The sequence below is a fragment of the Pholcus phalangioides genome, unplaced genomic scaffold (assembly GCF_987345545.1).
Source record: "Pholcus phalangioides strain wild (caught in Gottingen) unplaced genomic scaffold, Ppha-v1.0 ptg000002l_1, whole genome shotgun sequence".
Lineage (NCBI taxonomy): Eukaryota > Metazoa > Arthropoda > Arachnida > Araneae > Pholcidae > Pholcus > Pholcus phalangioides.
In genome coordinates this window covers 3,452,766-3,474,097 of record NW_028301595.1, presented here as the reverse complement: position 1 = coordinate 3,474,097, position 21,332 = coordinate 3,452,766, and the positions used below count along the sequence as shown (strand labels likewise).

General features: G+C 40.9%; 1 protein-coding gene across 1 annotated transcript in view; it reads right to left on the bottom strand.

Moving 5' to 3' along the window:
- Window positions 1-21,332, bottom strand: part of CDase (neutral ceramidase) — a 70,757-nt gene that overhangs the window by 19,582 nt on the left and 29,843 nt on the right. Inside the window, exons 3-8 of the mRNA XM_089237216.1 lie at window positions 20,045-20,188; window positions 8,456-8,632; window positions 7,771-7,898; window positions 5,795-5,872; window positions 4,579-4,699; window positions 3,295-3,417 (exon numbers count right to left, since the gene is read on the bottom strand). Of these exons, the coding sequence (XP_089093342.1) occupies window positions 3,295-3,417; window positions 4,579-4,699; window positions 5,795-5,872; window positions 7,771-7,898; window positions 8,456-8,632; window positions 20,045-20,188 (771 nt within the window). The remainder of the gene's footprint in view (window positions 1-3,294; window positions 3,418-4,578; window positions 4,700-5,794; window positions 5,873-7,770; window positions 7,899-8,455; window positions 8,633-20,044; window positions 20,189-21,332) is intronic.

The window sequence follows — 21,332 nt, the reverse complement described above, 5'->3', positions numbered from 1 at the left end:
TCTCTGGGCAATAGCCACCTCCGTCTACAATTCACTCTTTTGGTCACTCACATGCTTGCACACTTTTATGGTCACTCTTTCGATCGTTCTACTGATCTGGTACATTGCATGGTTCATTCACATGTTGCACACTTGTCTGTCACTCACATGTTTGCAAACGGTCTTGGTCGCTTGCGTACGCTCTAGGCCACTCTCTGCTTATGCACTCCCTAGGTCATTCTTTTGGTCACTCACTGACCTGGTCCTTCTCTCTGTAGGTCATTCACATGATTGCACACTCTTTTGATCACTAACATGATTGGACAATCTTTTGGTCACTTATTAGTCAATCATTCCACAAATTTACCTACCTGAGCTACCTATAGCCCCACTGTAAATATGCCTCTGGATATGCATTGTATCACGTAAAAATTGGGTACGGTAGTGCCTTTTATTACGTGGGACTGAGAAGTTAACTACCACACTAACGTATAACCGTGATTTCGATGTATCAGTAGATGTAACGAACCAAATGGAAGCAAATTCGGCAAACATCTATGGATTTCTTTCGTGTAAACTAGCCGCTTGTACGCGATTTCAATTTTTTCTTATTATTTATTCCGCACTCAAACGGCAGATCCATGAATGAAGAGGATTTGTTTCGAAGTAATACATCTAAGCACAATTAGTAAATTTGTGTCCGTCGGCTCGAGTCGAAACGTTTTTTTGTGTGTGTAGGAGTACAATGAAAAACGCGGTGATAAATTTGAGAGTGACTTGAACTGCGTGTGTATACTCGGTAGGCTCAGCAATAAAACTGAGCAGCCATCATTTATTTATTTTTAGCTTCTGCAAGTTGCCTGAGGTATGTTTTGTGCGTATCTTTCCCTCTCCCCCCCCCCCTTTTCCAAGGCTTAGAACTATATTTCACAATGGATACGATATTTTACCGTGCTTTAAATGTAATAAGCGTCATCGTAGCATGAAACAGACCGGCATTTCTCTTTTTTCCCAGAGCTTATTATCACATAATTGTGTAGATATATAGATTGCGAAGAACTGCCTCTCTACGTGGAGATGAAGCGTCCACACCAGAATGCAACTGAATTGACGATATCTACCTACAGTTCTAACCTGGCCAGCATGATCCATGGTATAAAGCATATATGTTCAACCCATGGCTCGCGGAGTGATCTGACGTGTCCCGCGACCTCAAACAGATGTAAAAATAAACGCGGTGCAACTCGACACCACTTAAATGACTCTTGGCATATTCACAGCTGACTTAATCCTTTCCTTAACCGTTGATTTCTCAGTGGAACACTTTGTTTATACCTGTTGAAAATTAGAAGAAAGCCTACTTCATTAAAAAAAAAGATATGGCGTTTTAAAAGGGGGATTTACTGATTTGTGCCGTGTCGCTCAAAGGGTTAAGTGGCCCACGGCGCATTTTTAGATCATTCAACCGGCCCGTGAGATATTTTTCAGTTGGATATTTTTCAGAGCATTTTTTAAATAGGAAATGTACCTCTATGACGAACGGTTGATGAGATATAGGCCAAATTAGGACTTAGAGGGGCACACTGTATATATATTGTACTGTACACTTATCCTCAGTATTTTCTAGAAAGCACATTTTTACTGATAAATTTTTATTTTACCTGTTTATTGGTAGTGGACAAAAGTAACTAAAAAAAAAACCTTCCCCCCCCCCCTCATGGCGAATAAGTTCGCAAAGAATCGACGCTTACAGTCTGAGAATGACTGAGAATAACTTTCCTATACAGAGAGTTTTTTGCTGAGCATGGAAAAATTCCCTATATTATATACAGTAACATTTTATTTTGTCATTTCAAGCAGATATCGAGGTATCTAAATTCTGTGCAAAGAAAAACACAACAGGTCTGTACTGGTGAAATAAAAGAGAATGCGCCCATCTAAAACACGAGTGCCACCAGGGCACGTCATGGAGCACCCATGGACTCCACTTCCTGCAATAGGGATCCTAGGCTGGGATCTTTAGCGGGCTCCCAGATCAGGGCTGGATCAACCCATACGAAGGCCCTAAGCACTCGAGTGTTTTCGGTGCCCCGCCCCTTTTACGTACTTTTAACCTTAACGAGGCCTCATGACAATTAGATCTGTTTACAATTTTCAAGAATTCCCAATGATGCCACGACTTGGGAGCCTCAATTGCAGGATAACCATATCAGATTGCCTGGTTAAAATTTTGGAGAGAGTATGCATGTGAATTGTTAGGGCAGGTATTTATAGCTAAAAGGTAAAGGGCCTCAGAAAACTGTTTTTCTCGGGGAAGGGGGGGGGGGGAACGTGATGCTGTTGAAGACGGCTCTGGGCTTTATGGAAATTCAGTGAAATCTTAACACAAAAACTGAAAATTCACACAGTTCTTGTTGGCAATTGACTTAGTTTCTCTGTTTTTGTGTCACACTCAGGGCCGCAACTAGAAACGAAAATCTAGTCTGTTACTTGCGGGGATCTGTATTCAATTTAGCGCCACCTCCCCGTAATTTTTAACGAAAAAAGATTAAACTCAGCGCCCTTCCTGGTTTATCGCCAGGGACACCAGATTCCCTCCCACACCCGTCCTTCCTTAGTTGCATCCCTGGTCAACCTTTTGATGAAGATCTTCAACTGTTCAATGAAGTACTCATCATTTTAGGATTTTTACCGGATGGTTGATGCTGCGAAAAAATTCACATTAAAAGAAATGTACTATATTTGATCACTTTTTGTGGCGCCCCTATTCTACTGCTGCCCTAAGCAGGTGCTTATTTTGCTTAATGGTTAATCTGGCCCTGCTCCAGATCAGAATGTTCACGGGCGCATCTATTATGAATTTGTAGTGTGAAAAGAAATGAATGAGAATTATCCCGGTCCTTCGGACTGGAACACTGTTAGCCCCATCCCTCTTTGTGAGGGCCAAACGGGAACCTCAGTTGCATACGGGCTTTCACGATAAGATCTGGCACAATGATTTATGATATATCCACCTTGAAATGGTTGATAGCACATATCGCAGCAAATCCGTAAGAAAAATATGGTACTCGATTTTGGTGAAGTGATGTTAGAGCACTCTTTTAGCTTGCACTACTATGCACTTTTAGACCACTAGTTCACTCACGATTTTAGAGCACTCTCTAGAAACACCCTCTACCACCTTTGCTATTGCGATTCCACCGCACATTCTATGACGAAAAATGCTAGTTTAGGCGTCTTTAAGAGACGATACAAGTTTGTCCCATGAATTTAGAATCACCCTGTATGTATACACATGGAAAGGTGCCTACTTACCGAACCGTCGCAGGTGCTGGAATTTACGTCGCAAGGCAGTCCGGTGTCGATGCAACGAGCTCCTTCTGTATTCGGTGAAACGTCGCCTTCATTGGACTGAGCAAACGCTGCTACGAACGAAGACTGCAATACAAATAAATACAATACAGATTTCGAAACAAATTTTTACTACAAAAACATATGGACAATGGGGATTTCATTAAAAAAAAAATTTAAGAAGGCGTAACCCGAGGTGGGGACCGGATCTCAATGAAGCTACCGACGTACGTACAGGGTGCTCCATGAATTTGCAAATTCATAAAAATTGAAAAAAATTTTTTTCGTTGTTTGCGAAAAAGTTATTACGGAGTTTTTCTTTTTTTGGTGCAGAAAAAAATTAGTTCGAATTTTTGTCGATAGACGGCGCTCAACCAGAGAAAATCAATGGAAATAAATATGCAAATCAGAGTCCTATAAAATGCAGGATGTACGATTAACAGCACATTTCTATTTTTTTTTTTTTTTTTTTTTCCTATTACTCTAGGAAACATATTTTCTATGATTCAAAAATTGCAGTTACGACCGTGACATCTGTGCTGCCAAGCTGAGAAAATCGGTCCTAAATGTAGTGCCGTCTTAATACATGGGATCACCCAAGCACGGCCCTGGGGCCTCGAGTACAGGGGGGGGGGGCCTTCATGAAAATTAGATCTGGTTAAAATTTGCGAAATTAATCACTCAAGTGGGGGAAGGAGCATCAGAAAAATTAATTTATCGGGACGCCAGGATGCTCTTACGACGGCCTTGCCTATACGTCAGAATAAGAATTCAATAAATCCGATATACGCTTTGATTTTATTCCATGCTAACCCCATATCGGTTATCTTTTTTCTTTCGCCAACTGCTCTGTTCGAAAGCTGAAGTTTTGCTATGATTTATGTATACGGATAGGGGCACACACAATATTTCCAACTCGTCGCGACGCCCTTGACGAAAGTTAGCGACGCCCCTAAGAGCCGCGATGCACACTTTGAGAAACATTGGACGCTGTCATAACAAAAGACTGACACAGCGTTCCTTACAACAAGCTCAAGCTGCTCTTGTCGAACCGCAACTCATTTTATATACACCGGTTGTTCACCGGTCGCTCTTAGCTCTCCTGCAAATACGCTTTTGGTCCACCCTCTGTGTATATCTTTTATGCAATGTTTTTTAAAATTGCGAAATCTTGAATCAGACGGGAGTGTTTAAATTCACTGGTGTAGAGGTTGATGACAAAAATTAAGAAAAACAAAGATTGTCTACCTGCCCGGGGAGCGATCCCTTATCCATCAGGTTCTCGAACAGCAGAGACGCGTAGCCCTTGTTGTCACCGCTTATATATACGTTGCTGTTGTTCATGCTCGTGCAGTGGACAGCGAACCAGCTGCAAAACAAAAAGAAAAGTCTTATCATTTAACCCTTACAGCGGCAATGGCGAGATGTCTCGTCTTATTTGATCCGCTTTATTTTGGCAATCCCGAAATATCTCGGGTTATTAAAAACACTCCCGTTTCGGTATTGACTCGCCCAGATACGGTTGCAAAGTTTTCTTCTACTGATAACATGTACCCCCTTCCGGTCCTGTCAATAAACTGCCAGTGGGCGGAGTCAGCTTTTGTTCAAAGTCTGACAACAGAAGAGGAGAAAAAGGATCTTTTCCTTTCCCTTCGAGGCAATTATACGATTAAGCGTACGGCTTTATGCCGTAACAGAAAACGATAGGTTTTTTTTCTCTTCTTGTTTTCTTTTTATTATCATTTAGTTTTGGGCAGGGAGGGGGGCATTTATTAGCTTACGCATAATCGAAAAAATATATATATTCTTCTTGAAAATAGGTGACAATTCCTAGAAGGTATAGTGATTTCCACTGCGGCAGTTACAAAGCGGATCAAGAAAGACCGGTTAAAGGGTTAATAGTGATTCGATAATCGCCAGAAAACGACTATATCAACAAAAGGTATCAGAGAGCCAGGTCAGATAAATATATCTACCCAATCCACAAGAGAACGTTCCATTCGATTCTATGTCCTCTGCAGAATCTTTCCCGATGAAGAGGTGTTATTTCCACGTGTAGAAGGGAGATGCCGCCAAGATGACAGAAAGAAAAAAAAGCAACAGCATCAGACGGCTTACTAGGTAAAAAACCTCGTCATCATTGAGCAATTTCTCTCTTCGAGGCATTTCTCCACTCATTCATTCCATTTCAAAAGTCGTTCTGGTGTAACTGGGTCCCAGAGGCGGATTTAACGGCGGGCTTCGCGCCCAGGGCCCCGAAAACACCAAACCTCTTTTTTCTAATTTAAGAGGCTCAATATTTTCTTTTGCGTCCGGGGCCCCGATCGACTTCAATCCACCACTTAGGCCCCATACGTTTAAAATGGCGCGACCTCGTGTCTCAGGTCTATTCCCCCATACACGAACAAAATACACACATAAGTTTATCTATTACTTAAACAAAATGATCAGGAGATAGACTTACTTAACCATACCGATAGGCTTGTAGTTGAGGTCAGTCATTTTCAGCAAGGTCATTTTCGTGTCCACGTTCCTGCTGTACCTAAGTTGGAAAGAGACATGTAAGCATGAAAATGAGAAACGACAGGTACCATTAAATGGGGTGACTTGCGAAGTCACTTAGGTACATGCTCTAATGTTTTTATTTTAGATGACGCCATAGCTACTAGGAACGAAATAGAGGGGGAAGATTCCAGATCTTGCCACAAGAGGGAACCTCAATGATAAAAACTTTTAATCAAATCTCTCATAATTATCCTATCTTTTTTTTCCCCGCCTCCTTTTATCATAACTTTCGTAAATTGCCCTTCACAAAATCTCAAAAAACACGAAATTGGCCAATTCGCGAACTGGAAGATTTCGAACGTTGGCTCATTTGATCATTTTCGCCGCACCACGGTCATTTTTTGACCGGGACCTACAATTTATTGCCGATTCTGAACGGCAGGCTTGTTTTTTTATACTCATCGAGAGGTTGGTGCGCTAACCACTCGACGGGGGACTCCATGCGGTAGCAGTTTTTTGCTGCGGTCAAATCGCCGTTTTTTTTGTACCCCTGTGTCAGGAAAGTTTTCAGACAAGGACGAACCGGGTATCGAACTCGCGACACCTCTAAACATCCTTTGGTACTTTAGGCGAGCATCTTATCGACCGGGCTACCGCGCCCCTTCGGACGTTGGCCGAAAGAAAAACACCCATACATACAGGAAGGACACTCTGTATACTGCGTAAGTGCTAATGCGGCCTTTATCTTCAACGACCGTCCGTCGTAGAGGTATGATTCCAATTTAAATGATGCTCAAAAAGCGTTAAAAAATTACCCTGTACCAGGTTTGAGAGCGAAAATACAGTATATTACAAAACAAAAAAATCTAAATTTTATTCAGTCCCCCTGTCCTCTAACTTCCAGTTAAGAAGTTGTTGCCCTGTCTCTCCTGAGGCCAAAAAGAAAAAAAAAAATTCCAAGTGCAATATTCGCTGAGATATTTGAATTCAAAAAATGGAGAAAGGTTAGGAAAGGACGCATAAATGAGGGAAAGGAGCGTCGTGTCCGTCATTAGCTTTTTCTGTTCTTTCATGATTTTTCTGATTTTTTAATCCAAATACTACTCTGTATTTCAGCGAATATTGCACTGAGAAACATTTGAATTTTTTTACTTGCCCCAGAAGATACAGGGCAACAACTGTCTAATTGGAAGTTAGAGGACAAGGGGGATGTATAAGAATTTAGATTTTTGATTTTGTTACACACTGTATTTTCACTCTCAAAACTGGTAGAGGGTAATTTTTGAACGCCTGGTGAGCATTTTTTAAAGTGGAATCATACCTCTAAGACGGCCGGTTGATGAGATTAGCACTTACAAGACACCCTGTATATGCAAGGTGTCTCAGAACTCTACTACCGAAATGGAGGGGGGGGGTGTGTGAAGAGTGCTAGTACTCGTTCAAGATAAACAATTTTCCCAATGGAACCAACAACTGGAATCACCCGTAACTTTCATTGCCATCATTTCACTGTATTCTAGCATGAAAATTAAGCCGCTGACTCCCAGAAATGGGGGGGGGGGGGGGGGAATCCCAAAGTAGCCCTCATAGTGGGAAGAAAAACCACATATAATACCGTTAGACTGAAGAAACTGACAATATTTTCCCGTCAGTCACTGGACGAGAAGGAAGATATATTGTATATATCTCTGTCGCTGCGCCTGATTATGAGCAAGGTTTCCATACTTCGGCGACTTCTGAAATGGGGTAAATCCCTCGAATAAGTGTGTCGCGACCCTGGGTAAAATTGGATAAACTGTTTGTCTTGATGTGTACTATCTATATCACTCCTCTCATGCTAACGATAGAGTTCTGGGACACCCTGCATAAGCGTATTAATTGGGGAGGGCGGGGTCCTAACCTCTAATTTGAAATATCTCTAAGCCAGCTACTTACTGGGCCCTTTCTTCAGGTGGGTTGTTCATGTAGGACGTAGGGCTCCTGTTGATGCTGGCGTCGTACAGGTTGCCGCTGCTCATGAACATATAGCCAGGCTGCATACTCCTGTGGGCCTTATCGACACTCTGCAAACGAAAAATCATAAATTATGAGTAAGCCCCGTTTACATGGGAAATGGAAAAAGCGGTTTTAAAACGCGGATTCAAGGTTTTTTCCCTTAAAACCCGTTTACACGGACTGGCACTTTACCCCCGCTTTTCAGATGTCGTCAGAGGTCACGTGGGTCGCCGGTTCCATTCGCCGCGCAAAGGATTTATAGGATAGGAGGTTACACTCCACAACACAGAAGGACATTCCTGAAAGTTGTCAAGCGATTGCTAGAACTCCGAGAACATGTAAACGAGGCTATATTGACGGTCATGAGAGTTCGATAACTGTTCGCCGTAAAGCACTTACTACTCGGTTCGATTTGAGGAGAGTGCGTTTGTTCATCGATGTGTAACAGAAGCCTTTCACGTTTAATTAAGGCAGAATCGCGCTAAAGAACTTTTAAGAAAATGGCCAAATCAATTCTCGAACCTATATACCTTGCAGTCGGTTTCGGTCGCTCACCGGGTTTCGGACCTGGGTCCGTCAAACCGAAGGTTAGATGGGTTAATCACATGGTAACAAGGCTACTGACCTTCATGACACCGTCCAAAACGGCTTCGTAGCTCTGCTTGACGAATCCCTGTGAAGTGACGATGTACAGAGCGTACTGAAGGAATCCTCCCGGTCCGGCGTGAGTGTGTGTACTGCTCAGGCAGACGTTCTTCTCCGTGTACATGTCGCCGTACTTCTCTCTTAGAGCCTTGAGAACCTTCAAAATCGGAAATGAAAAAATAAGATAACAGTTTATACACCGAAAAATTTCCTCTCTGAATATTTTCATGATTTTGACCGTATTGAAAATGGGATCCGAAAATTTTGCCCCGGCACGTTTCGTCCCCGGTACATTTCGCTTGCCCTGACTATATTCAGTGGCTAAGTGAGTGATAGGATGAGAACGGACTTGATATGGACGTATGAATGACTATAAAAGTGAGTGAGTGACCGTTTGACGTATATCTTTATATCGTGTATAATCGGTAAAATATTCCATTTACCGTTACACGAACTTTTTTTAGCTTGAAATTCGGGTTTTTAACCAATCGGAGACGACGAGTGTACTATAATCGCACCCTATGGGGCGAAATGTTAGAGCTGAAATGTTAGGGACGAAATGTCCCACTTACTCGATCACACATATATAGTCACTCACTTAGTCACTAACACGGTCACGCACTCGGTAACTCATTTGATCACTCATACCGTTACTAACCCACTCACCCCTCACTCGGTCATTCATATTATCACACACTCATTTACTGAATTCGTCACTCACACGGTCAGTTTCAGGTGAAATGGCCGGGGCGAAATTCCCGCAAACCATTGGAAGGATAGGTTATATCAGTTACGGTAAATGTGATAAATCCGGTTATTACGCATAATCGCCGGTTATTATGCATTACTACCGACTGCTTTCGTAAGTTTAATTAATTTTGAGAAATTTATCACATTTGTCGGTGATTATATATAGTCCTCAGCTCGTATTGGTAAATAAAATCGTCAATGAATTACTCAAATTTACCTCCTCCTCCTCACCAGATCATGCCCGCCGCTCTGTTTCAACGAAGAAATTTTAACAGGTGGTCGAAGACGGCCTGGGCTATGCTGGAAGTTGTGCGTGTATGTGTTGTTAACGTAACGCGAAGCCTGTTTCTGCGTAATACTTATTATGTGTGGTGCTGCAATCTGTCGTCAATTTTTCTAACTACCGTTGAAGTTTAATGATTGAATAATTGTATCGTTGTAAGCCTGTTGTGTACTCTGTGGCGAGACCTTTCAACTGAGAGATCGGCTCGCATTCGTACCTCGAAGTTGGGACAACCACCGCCACAGTGATGGAATTCGAACCCGGATCCTCGAGATGCGAGTCCATTATTCCGACCACTCGACCGCCAAATTATATGAGTTGATGGAATGCGTTCTCCGATTTCGGCCCCGTGTCTGAAAGGTTCAAAACCCCTGCTTTAAGTTTTTTGTGCCTATTCCAAAGGTCTAACCTGCGTACGCCACTGATTGGGATTGTCCTTCGAGAACTTCCATAGCGAGTTTGACGCTCTGTAGTGAACTTGGCTATAAATGCACAAGCGTCATTTTTCACAAGATAAATTGAGCAATGAACACCCTATATTTTTACCTTGTGTTTCAAGTTTTGAGCATTAGTCAAAGGAGTGGTATAGGTTGCTGTTGCTAGTTGGGTGCGCATTACAGAGAATGGAGCTCTCGTCTTCTTTATGATGGTTTCCCTAAATTCCAGAGATGTTAATAGGTCAATGTTAAGATGGTCGCTAAAAAACAACCATTTGAGTAATTTGGGGCAATTCCTTCCTATGTAGCTATCGATGAGATTTTAGGGAAGCATTGCGGATGTGTCTGTTCTTGAATGTAGCGCAAGGTGCGCCGACACCACGAGTGGTCAAGTTTTTCAGGGGAACAGTAAATAAATACATACAAAAATTCACAAAGTAAAGATGTCATCAAGAATATTTACTATTTTCACAAAGGGTGATTGATGACGTAATCACCATGAAAACCCCCCTTGTCATCAAAAGTCAGAAAATCCGGAAACCCCCCCCCCCTCGATGCTGACGTAATACTTGAATGCGCCCCCCCCCCCTTGACTCCAGGTCGAAAATCAATGGGGGTGAGGCTCCAAACGCGTTTCATTCATATCAGAGAAGGAGCAAGATTGATTTAATCTTGTCTGGCTCTCCACAAAAATTTCGGACCGGAAACTTCAGAAACGAGGCTCGTTCAGCCCTGAATCCTCATTTCCCCCATCATTACACCTGTCGTGAAATGCTAAAATCTTTCATTGTTACAGGAAGAGCATACAAGCTTTCAGAACTTCTAACAAGTTACGGAACTAATTGACGAAAAAGGTTCCACTCTAATCAATTTATTTAATAATGAAATAGAGTGTTTCATTACGATGAGAGCTTTCGCTTCATCCTCCTCTTTCCTCATCATGGAAACGATTCTGTCCAGTCCAAGCATGAGAATGGAGATATTCAAAAAGGAAAGAAAACTCATCGATGGTGATGACAAGAGAATAATCAGGGATAAGTGCTCATCACTTTTCAAAGTCGTCAAAAGAGATAAGCTCCAATTCTTCTTTTCCTACTTTCCCGCCGCGACCCGAATTCCGAACTTTCGACAAGCCATGTCAAGACTTCCGATATCATTAGAGCAATTTTACTTATACAATCGATGATAATTTCAAAAAAAGAAATTACGGAGAAAAGTCTTAAGTATTATTACACCCGTATTAGGTATATATTTTAGGGATCTATTTTCACTTAATATATATACATATAATATAACGCTAGTAGCTATGCTGCAATTTATTTATCCCCATAAATAAATTGCTATATAACACTATTTTAACGTTCCTTCCTCGCTGTGTAACAATCTTAAATTATTTCATGCGTAGTGATTCAAAAAGGGAAGAAATTACCGTAACTTTGAGCGATTTCAAGGATAATTGAGGAATTTACAGGATGAATATTTCGAGTGTGTTTTTGAAAAAAAAAATTTTCTCCACTGAATCTAAAATTGCATATGTGTCTCGAACTATAATCCGCAATCACACAATCCGAAAATTCATAGGAATTATAGGGTGCCTAGCCACCAGCACGCACCTCATTTTATTTATTTATTTATTGATAAGCTCACATAAAACAGGCATATGCCCAACTGAAGTCGAGTGGGAAAAAAAAAAGAGCTTAAACAAAACGTTGTATAAACAAAACAATAACAAAGCATAAACAAAACAATACAGAAAGGCAAAGAATAATACAAATAATAATAATGAAGTTCCACACATAAATATAATACAAAAATATGTACATGAATGCGAAGAAGGAAAAAATAATAATGTCAAAAAGCACACGAGAACTTCCACGCATGAGGAAGCGAAAAAGAAGAGAATTTTCCAACACGTTAGCTCTGTATGGTGCGAACACAGAAGAGAATGCGGTTACGAAGATTGATGTTATTACAGTGAAAACTGATTTGCGCCAAAATGTACATCCAAGTGAAAGTGCAGAATTTTCACAGTAAAATTCAATGAATAACTGGAAGTCCACCAGAATGCAAAGTTAAAAGCAGATCCGAGTACTTCTGTGGGAATTCGAATATGGAAAATTTGAAATTTCTTGAAATAAACGAAGCGCAAAAGCCTATTTTGTGTGCGTTAAATCAGCACTTCCTAGAGATAGATCTATCTCCAGGAGGTGCTGGTTCAATCCTAATGTTATTGAATGAGTAATACGGATCCCAAATTATGGAAAAAATGTTCTAGAACTGATCTGACATGAATTAAAAAGAAGCAAAAAGGTTTCTGTATTTTGAAAAAAATTTGCTGTTGCGGATTATGAAACCGACATTCTTTGATGCTTTTGAAACAATGTTATTAATATGCTGGTTGAAATTGAGAATCTTATCAAAAGTGACACCAAAGTCCTTCATGTCCTCTACTCTTTCGAGCGTTTGACCATCAATATTGTAATTATACAGGATGGGACTATGCTTCTTACTGAAAGACAAACATTTGCACTTGGCAATATTTAGATTTATATTATTAGTATCACACCAATGGCTAAGTTGTTCGGCCGAATATTGTAGAGTCTCAGAGTATTCTGTATTATTTATGACTTTGAAGATTTTGACATCAGCAGCACATGAAACGATCAGAAGTAACGTTAATTTCCAAATTACTGATGAATAAAATAAAAAGCAACGGGCCCCTGAGGAACATCAGTAAGACTAGGATAACGGGAAGATTTAGCGTCAGTAAAACTTACTTGTTGGTATCAACCTATGAGATAGGATTTGATTTTAATCAGTTAGCGAAGTGACCTGAAAATCCTCAAGCCCTAATTTTTAGAAGGATAGTATGGTTAACGCTATCAAACGCTTTGGAAAAACCAGTGTAGATTACGACCAGCTGTTGGTTTCTGTCAACAGCTTGAGCAATAGCCTGAGATATTAGGCACGAAACCTAACTGATGTGCAGATAACCGGGATCGAACATGGCTATGAATTCTCTTATAAAAAACAGGTTCAAATACTTTGGAAAGGGCACTCGTTTTGATAATAGGTCGATAATTCAATACATCAGCATTATCGCATTTTTAAAAAATAGACATGACGGTGCAAGCTTTCCAGAGTGATGGAATAAGGGCCGAATTAATTGAAAGATTGGAGATAGTAGTGAGTGGAGTTGCCAAATAGGGGTCACAGCCTTTCACCCAAAAAGGTGGTATATTATCAGGACCGTGGCCTTTATGACCCTTGAATTTTTTTTTAATGGTAAAGAGTACATCATTCTGAGTAATAGGGCTGAAAAAACAGTTGTCTGCAAAATCATAATCATTGACATAATCAACACGCATACAATTAGAGTTACGAAAAACAGAACCAAAAAAAATCTTTGAAGAACTCAGCAATTTCAAAAGTATCAGAGGAAAATTCGCCAAGGTAAAACATCTCATTTGGAAAAGGGTTTCGAGATCAAGTTTTTACAAAAAACCAAATTTTTTAGGGTTCGGGATAATGATGTCGCTTTCTAGAGAATTAATATAATTGCGATATTGAAAAAGTATTATTCTCAGGCTTTATATAATATCTCAGGATTTTAATCTCTGCTTTTATAGTTCTCAGATCCTTATAAGCAAACCGATGGTCACTACGTAAAGAATTGCGAAGTTTGTTGTTTTTCAGTTTGGTTTATTGTGGAAATCAATAAGCTAATCAATGTGGAAAACGGCTTCTTTTAGGCTTAAGTTTGGGAATTGAATGTATCAAATATCACATCTAAAACTTATTTAACGCTTCATCGACATTGGAAATTATTGAGTAAAAACTCCAATCAACAAACTGAAACATATTGATCAATGCATCATAGTCAGCTTTCTTCAAATTATACATATTTATAATTTTACCCTAGAACCGTTGATCCTAGAGCAGGGGTTGGTCGTTTAATCTATGGGTCGCGACCCAAACTTGTGTCGCCGGGGGCTTTCCAGATGGGTCGTAAAAATCCTCTAACAGCCAGAGATTCTTAAAGTATGGATCACGACTTAAACCTGATTCGTAGGTGGTTTCCGCAATGGGTCGTAGGAATCTACTTACAGACATGGATTTTTAGCCATGGGTAATACAAATCTACTTACAACAGGAGATTCTCGAGCTCCACTGATCGCGACTCAAACGTAGGGGTTTCTAAAACAGGTCATAAAAATCAACTTGCAGACAGGGAATTTTGAGCTATGGGGAACTACCCAAACTCGATTCGCAGTGGCATCCTAGATGGGTCGTACAAATCCACTTATAATCCTGTTATAAAATGCATTACTGCGTCACTGGTTTCATTAATTTCGAAAAACAGTCCCATGGGTCGTGAAGCTGACCTTGTAGTTGATTTTGGGTCGCGACTGAAAAAGTTTAAGAATCATTGTCCCAGAGAAGCGTACACTCCCAATTAGAAAAGTAGTATGCAAATAACGAGGTTACACATAAAGAACAGGAGTGTTCAATCTTTCTTGTCTCGCGAGCACCGTTTATGCTCAACACCGGGAAAAGAGCACCCTGGAGTAAGTTACAGCCACCCTCCCCCAACAATTTGGAAATATATTTTTCTCTTCAAACTTTTGAATTAAAAATGATATTTTTCACGAAAACATTTAATCTTTCTCCATTAGTTAATTTCCTTTAGATACTACTGTAACTAGTTCGATAGGCTTTCGAGCGAATTTAGTATATTTAGGTTTGGATTTTGTTTTTCTTTCAATGTTTGAGACGAAAATATTTAGTCATCGTCATTCAGAGCAGGCCTTCGTTTTTCAGACTAGGGAAAGCATCTCTAGTGCTGAATAAATATGGTCATTAAGTATGATAAAATATCCAGTGTACGGCATTTTATACCACAGAAAAGGGGATAAGAACCACAGAAAAAGGGGCAGTGATCATAGCCCTTCGTTTCGAGGCTTGAACAGTAGGTGCAGTAAAATGTGTTACTTTGGGTTTTTTTCCCCCAGGCATTGTATTATGCGAAATTTATTTTTTACTAGAACAACACGCTACAGGGAAGGATACTGTACTTACAAATTTTTCTCATTTTCCTCAATGGAGTGGTGGATTTTGAAATTGCACTTCGAGCAAGAGAACGATTTGTTTTGCTTTCGTTTCGAGTTATTCTATAACTGATTTAGTCATCAAAATCTCCTACATAAAACCTTAGCTAGACATCATCCACAGGTCAAAAACACTTCCGACTTTAGTGGGCACCAACTCGGGCACAAGCACCGAGCACTGTTGATGTAACCGCGAGCAACAAGTTGAAAACGTCTGGTATCGAACTCAGATGAGTCATTTATATTGCAAGGGATTGTTTTTTTTATTAAAATGCAAAAACTGACTTTTTATATGGACACCCCCGTCTTCAAAAACCCAATTAGAAAAATTTTTCCCCCGTCTCTCGAGGCCAAAAAAAAAAAAATTACACATTTTTAAATTCGGTATTCACCGAGATATATTTGAATTCAAAAAACGGAGAAAAGTTGGGGGTAAAACGCGTTTTTTGTTAGTTTTGCTGTTTTTCCAAACTTTTCTCCATTTTCCACATTGAAATACTTCTGCGAGTATAGCACTTAAAAAAAACGTGGATTTTTTTTTTTTGGGGGGTCAGGCGAGACACAGGGCAACAGTTTTCTAATTGAGTTTTTGGGCACAGAGTGACCTTACACATTTTTCTTTTTTTAAAAAATAACTATACAACCTCTTGCAACATGAATTAAATATCTGAGTTCTAAACATTTAGATACTTTTTTATAACTGGAAGTATGCCTCTGGGATCAACGGTCTGCCAGTAAACTGCGGTGCGTGCTGGTAGCTATGCACCCTGTATGTGGTGCTACCAGAATGACCCTCAAACGAAGCATCGAAAGTCGAGTTCGTGGTCCGCTATTTGCCAAAAAAAAAAAATAAGTGAAGTTACACAACACATAACCCCTGCGTATATTTTTTTATGCTAGAAGATTTACGCAATGAATAACTATCCCACAGAAACGAACTACTATGTATGTGCTTTATTTGCTTATGTTCGCTCCGTGGCAATTATTGTCATTTATTGGAAACTCACACGTAAACGCGCCTGCAAATATTTGCCTGTGAGAAATCATGGAAATCGATCATGAATACCAGAAAAAATGAACACAGCGATAATTCTACGGAATATCGATGATCATCAATTTCCCAATAAATCTCCCCAAAGACAGTTCAAACGAAATGCAATTCTTTATCAACGGAGCAGATACAACGCAGTTAACACATCTGTAGCATTTGTACGCAACACATCGCATCTGTTCGATTACGAAATCAGCATCGATAAACATATATATATATATTTTTTTTTATTTCCTCCTTATCTTCTGTCGAAATTTTATTATCTTAAGTACTTTATTACTCAGTCAGAAATAAGACAGCTGTCATCATCACCACCACCACCACCCTTTCACACACGAATGTGTATGCCAAAATTTCTAAATATATTTCCAAACGCTGAGACTTCCGACGTTGTGGCAAGATCAGACGTTAGAATGCCACGAAATATTTTGTGAATGAAATTCCATTCAACGTTTAAATTTAAATAGCTAGGGACGGCGTACGCGAGGGTGCAAGGGGCGCGATGCACCCGGGCGGCAGGTTGTAAGCGGTGGCAGCGTAGACTTCAGTTAGGCTCCAAAATTTCGCAGTAAAAATTCACATGAAATCATGCTTTCGAGCCATACTTCGACAACGGAGATGTTTAAAAAAACTTGATAAAACAGACACAGGGCCATGGATCGCGATACCAGAAAACAGAATGCAATCTACCGGGGGCGGCTCGAAACAGAATTTCTACCAGCGCGGCACTTATTTTGTTGAACTTCCTATCCCCTCCCCCATGGGCCCGCCGATCCTGGGTGGCTCCTAGACTGGAATCTTTCGCGGGCCCCCCCCCCCCATAGTGCGAAAAAAAAAATAGTCCCGGACTGAAAGTTAGTCAGAACTCCCCTCCTTGTGGGGCTCATGCCCGTCCCTCACAACTTATCCCATCAATAATTTTTTGTTCGCCCTTTCATTTCGGATTTGGCGCCCCTCCAGAGCGGACAGAAATCATTTTCTTTGATTTTTTTTTTTTAAGTCAATGAAACTTTTCCACCCATTCAACTTCGATTTAGCACCCCCTCTTGAGCAATGCCCCGTGCGGCCGCATAACCCAAGAGCCTCTACTGCACTTTATCACAAGAGTCCAGTGTACAGTTTGGTTTTTTCACATGGTATTTTTTTCCAGATCAGTCAAATGAAGGCAAAGGAAGAATTTGGATTCTCACTTGTCCGGTTCCTGGAGAACCTGAAACAACTTTGAAATGAATTTCTTCTTAGTAAAAAATCAACCTCGTGTTACACATCATTTTTAAAGAATAATTGGTTTTTTTCACTCTAAACAATGGAGTGTGGCTTTCTTCTGAGAAAAAAAAAAAACAGTTATCTCGAAGTCCCCCCAAACTGGAACCTTGTCAGTCTCCCGCCAGGGTCGCTTTTAGGAGCGGAATACGAAGCTGCTCGGACCGCCCTTAGCTAGAGCTCCCCGAAACCCCAGAGTGACTCTTCCACCATCTTTAATCTAAATGTGACGCCAGTAAAAATCGCTCTAACCAATCACTGTTCGTTATCGTAGTCTTCATTTCCAACGATTACACGCCACTTAGAGGGTGAAACCAGTTTTTTTTCTTCAAAGATGGCCGACGACTCCCCTCTTCTTCATAGGCGCCTAAACTAGGGTTGCGATTCCAACTAATGTATCACGAAACTTCTAGGGATGCAACCATGGCACTGACATCGTGCAACGAATTTCGAAAGCTATGACCTTTTATGGGTGTCCCCCCCCCCACCGCCCTTCAGCTAATTTATAATAAAAATTGAAATATTCAACATTCGTTCTGGAAAAATGCTTCTGCGCGTAGTTTTTTTTTAATTGACCGTTGTGGTGGTCGAGTGGTCATAGTGACGGACTCGCATCGCGAGGACCCGAATCCGAACCCCACCGTCGCCACAGTGGTGGTCGGCGGAAGTTGGTTTTCGGCGGTTCCCAACTGCGCGAATGCGAGAGAACTGATCTCCCCGTTAAAAAGTCTCACCACAGAGAGCAATAGGCATACAATGGTACAAATATTCAATCATTACACTTCACTTCTGAAACATATATGGCAGCACTAAAAATTCACACACAACACTGTAAACGCACTCTGACTGTTAGGTACACATGCGCACACTTCCGGCAAAACTCAATCGGTAGTAAATTGTCCATGGCGATAGACCGGAATTGCGTTGCTCGGTTTGAAAGAAATAGTGTTTTTTTTTAAGTTTTATTTTTTTATTTTGCCACAAAGGAAAAAATTTCACTTTATTGTATGTGACAACATGTTAAAGTTGTTATTCCGCGCAGATATAAAATAGGTTAGCCTGGGGCCGTGCGCCATGCCCTTGTCCTGAATATTTGGGGTGGGGGGGGGGCACGAGTGAAAATAAAATAGAAGGGAAACTACAGAGAGTTGTGTCAAGAAATTCATAATATAGAGCTTTTTTTAAGGGAAATAAAGTGTGAAAATTTGTAGAAACTTTTTCCAGAATCCATTTGCTAGGGCCATCTGAATGCATGGGGCTTTTTTGTCCATGAAGCATGGGCGGATCTAGAACTCGCTGTTGGGAGGAGTGATTTTATAAATCGGTAAAATTATAAAATTAGTTGCTGTAAATAGGTTGACCATACGTCCCACATTAAGACCGGTATTTTCCAAGACTTCCGGTTTTTTCACCATACAGAATTTTTTCAAAAAATGTCCCAGTTTTCCTCGTTCTTTAGTCGGTGTTCTTGGATTTATTCGATCAAAAACGTTGATGCAGGTAATTTTGAATGGATTGACTGAATGCAATATTATCATATGGAAGTTGTAAAAGTTTCATGAATTATCACATTTCGCTTGGGGGAAGAATGGGGGGGGGGTGATCACCTTGATCAGCCCCCTCCCCCATGGATCCGCGCCTGCCATGAAGAAGCCTACATCATGAGATAGAGGACAGGTTATGCACGTTACACACACATGCCCCGAGGGGCTCGGGGATCAGCCACCTCGTTGGGCAATTTGCCTGTTGTGGCGTTGTATTTGTATTTGTATTTGTATTTGTATGGGAGAGCATTGTTTCTCAACCGTTTTAATATAACGGACTCATGTAGGGCGTCCGAATGCTAATTTCGACGCCCCCCCCCACCCATAAAATCCAAAATTTGTTATATATATAGTTTGGATAGCATAAGAACTTGAATAAACCATAATTTCACAGCTATTCACATTCATTTATTACATTCTTGTAATGGTAGTAAATGAAAATGATTCTACGAAGTACTCCCGGGACCCTGAGGGTCCACGGACCGCACCCAAAACACTGGGTTGGAGGACACGATAGGTGTAATCGAAGTGACTTCCTTTCTTTCAAACAGAGCGCAACTCAGGTTCTCTCGCAATGGGTAATTTACTACCCAGTGAGTTGTACCAGAAGTGTAAATGCGTGTACCTAAGTCTGGGTGCGTATCTAGTGTTGTTTCTGATTTTGCATTGCTGCCATCTACATTCTAGAAGTGAAGTGAGTCAAATTTAATGATTGAATGTTTGTACCGTTTATAGGTCTGGTGCTCTCTGTGGCGAGACTTTTTAACGCGGAGATCAGCTCGTATTCATTTCTCGAAGTTGGGAACCACAGAAAATCACCACCACTGTAGCGACGGTGAGGTTCGAACCCGGGACCTCGCAATCCGAATCCGTCACTATGACCACTCGAGCACCATCGAAGTGACTAAAAATCGATTCTACTATATGAACCAAGATTAAGTAAGCTTTTGTTTCCAACTAAGTACGGGCTCCAGAACTAACATCGTCCCCCCCCCCACAAAAAAGGGGAAGTCCGCAGACTTCTCCTGCAGGGGGGGGGGTCTGCTGGCGACCAAACCTTTTCTAAAAAAAACAGTTAAACACTGATCCAGGAAGACTTGTAACATAACATGGCACGTAAGTGTTATACTCACCCTCAAATAAATGACTTGCGACGCCATGCAGGTATCCAAAGATATGAAGAGTATCCTGGACCTGCCGTCGTCGATGATGAAGGACCTCGCGTACTGACGGATGTGGATACCCGAAGTCGACTGACTCATCTTCGCGTAGCCCATCTAATTGGAATAAAAAAAATTACGTGACTTATATAATAACGGGAAAAAAATCAAAGTCATGTACAAAAATTGTATATACAATGTTCACAAAATGTTTTGTAATTATTATTTTTTGTTCATAATTGTTGTCAAAAAAAAAATTAGGGATGATAGTACTCATCAAGAGGAACAATACTTACAATGATGATAATTATGGTCATAATTCACTCAGTGTGTCGGAAAAGCGTAAAGTAAATTGTCATCCGCATTGAAGTTTCAACAGTGAAAAAGGAAGACGTAACGAAACCATAAGTTGCACAATCAGCAAATAAGGGGCGGATCGGAGAACAATATTCTCAGTGGAAGTTAGGGGCCGTTCAAGTATTACGTAAACAAATTTTTTGCCATTTTTGACCCCCCCCCCAAACCTTGTCAGCCAAATTTCGTCATCAACTCTGCCCCTCTGAATCCAATTCATATTTCCATAAAGGGTGGTTGGTGACGTAAGCATTATCCAAACCCCCCCCCCTCTCATCAAAAGTCAGCAAATCGGAACCCACCCCCCATCGATGATGACGTAATACTTGAACGGCCCCTTACCTCATAAAATAGATAACGAAATTTCTTAATTTAAAAAAAAATTAAATTGTTGGATGCAAGCCAATGAATGAGCAAATACTAATGACAATAATCGAAAAGATAAATTTGTACATAATTCAGTAAAATGTAAAGGTAGCAAAGCGGGCTTACTTGGTTCTGTTAGAGCAGTGACGTAAGGGTGCGATTATAGTGCGCGCGTTTCCGATTGGTCAAAAACTCGAATTTCAAGATAAAAAAAAAAAAGTTGAAATTCGGGTTTTTAACCAATTGGAGACGACGCGGGTTTCGAGAATCGGAAACACGCATGCACTACATTACGCGCGCATTACGTCAACCGATACCGACTCCGGTACGCGTCACGAGACAGACCTTATTCAGCCGTGGTCCGATCCACCGTCCGGATATTTGACATCCAGCACATCTCGGGCAGCAGTGCCATAGTGTGCTGAGGCTCCATCATGTAAAAATTACGAACCCCCCCCCCCCCCCGTGCGGTGAGTGGTACAGGCTGCAACACAATCCGGGAAGCACTTCCACCAGGGAGACACTTCATTGACACTGAGAA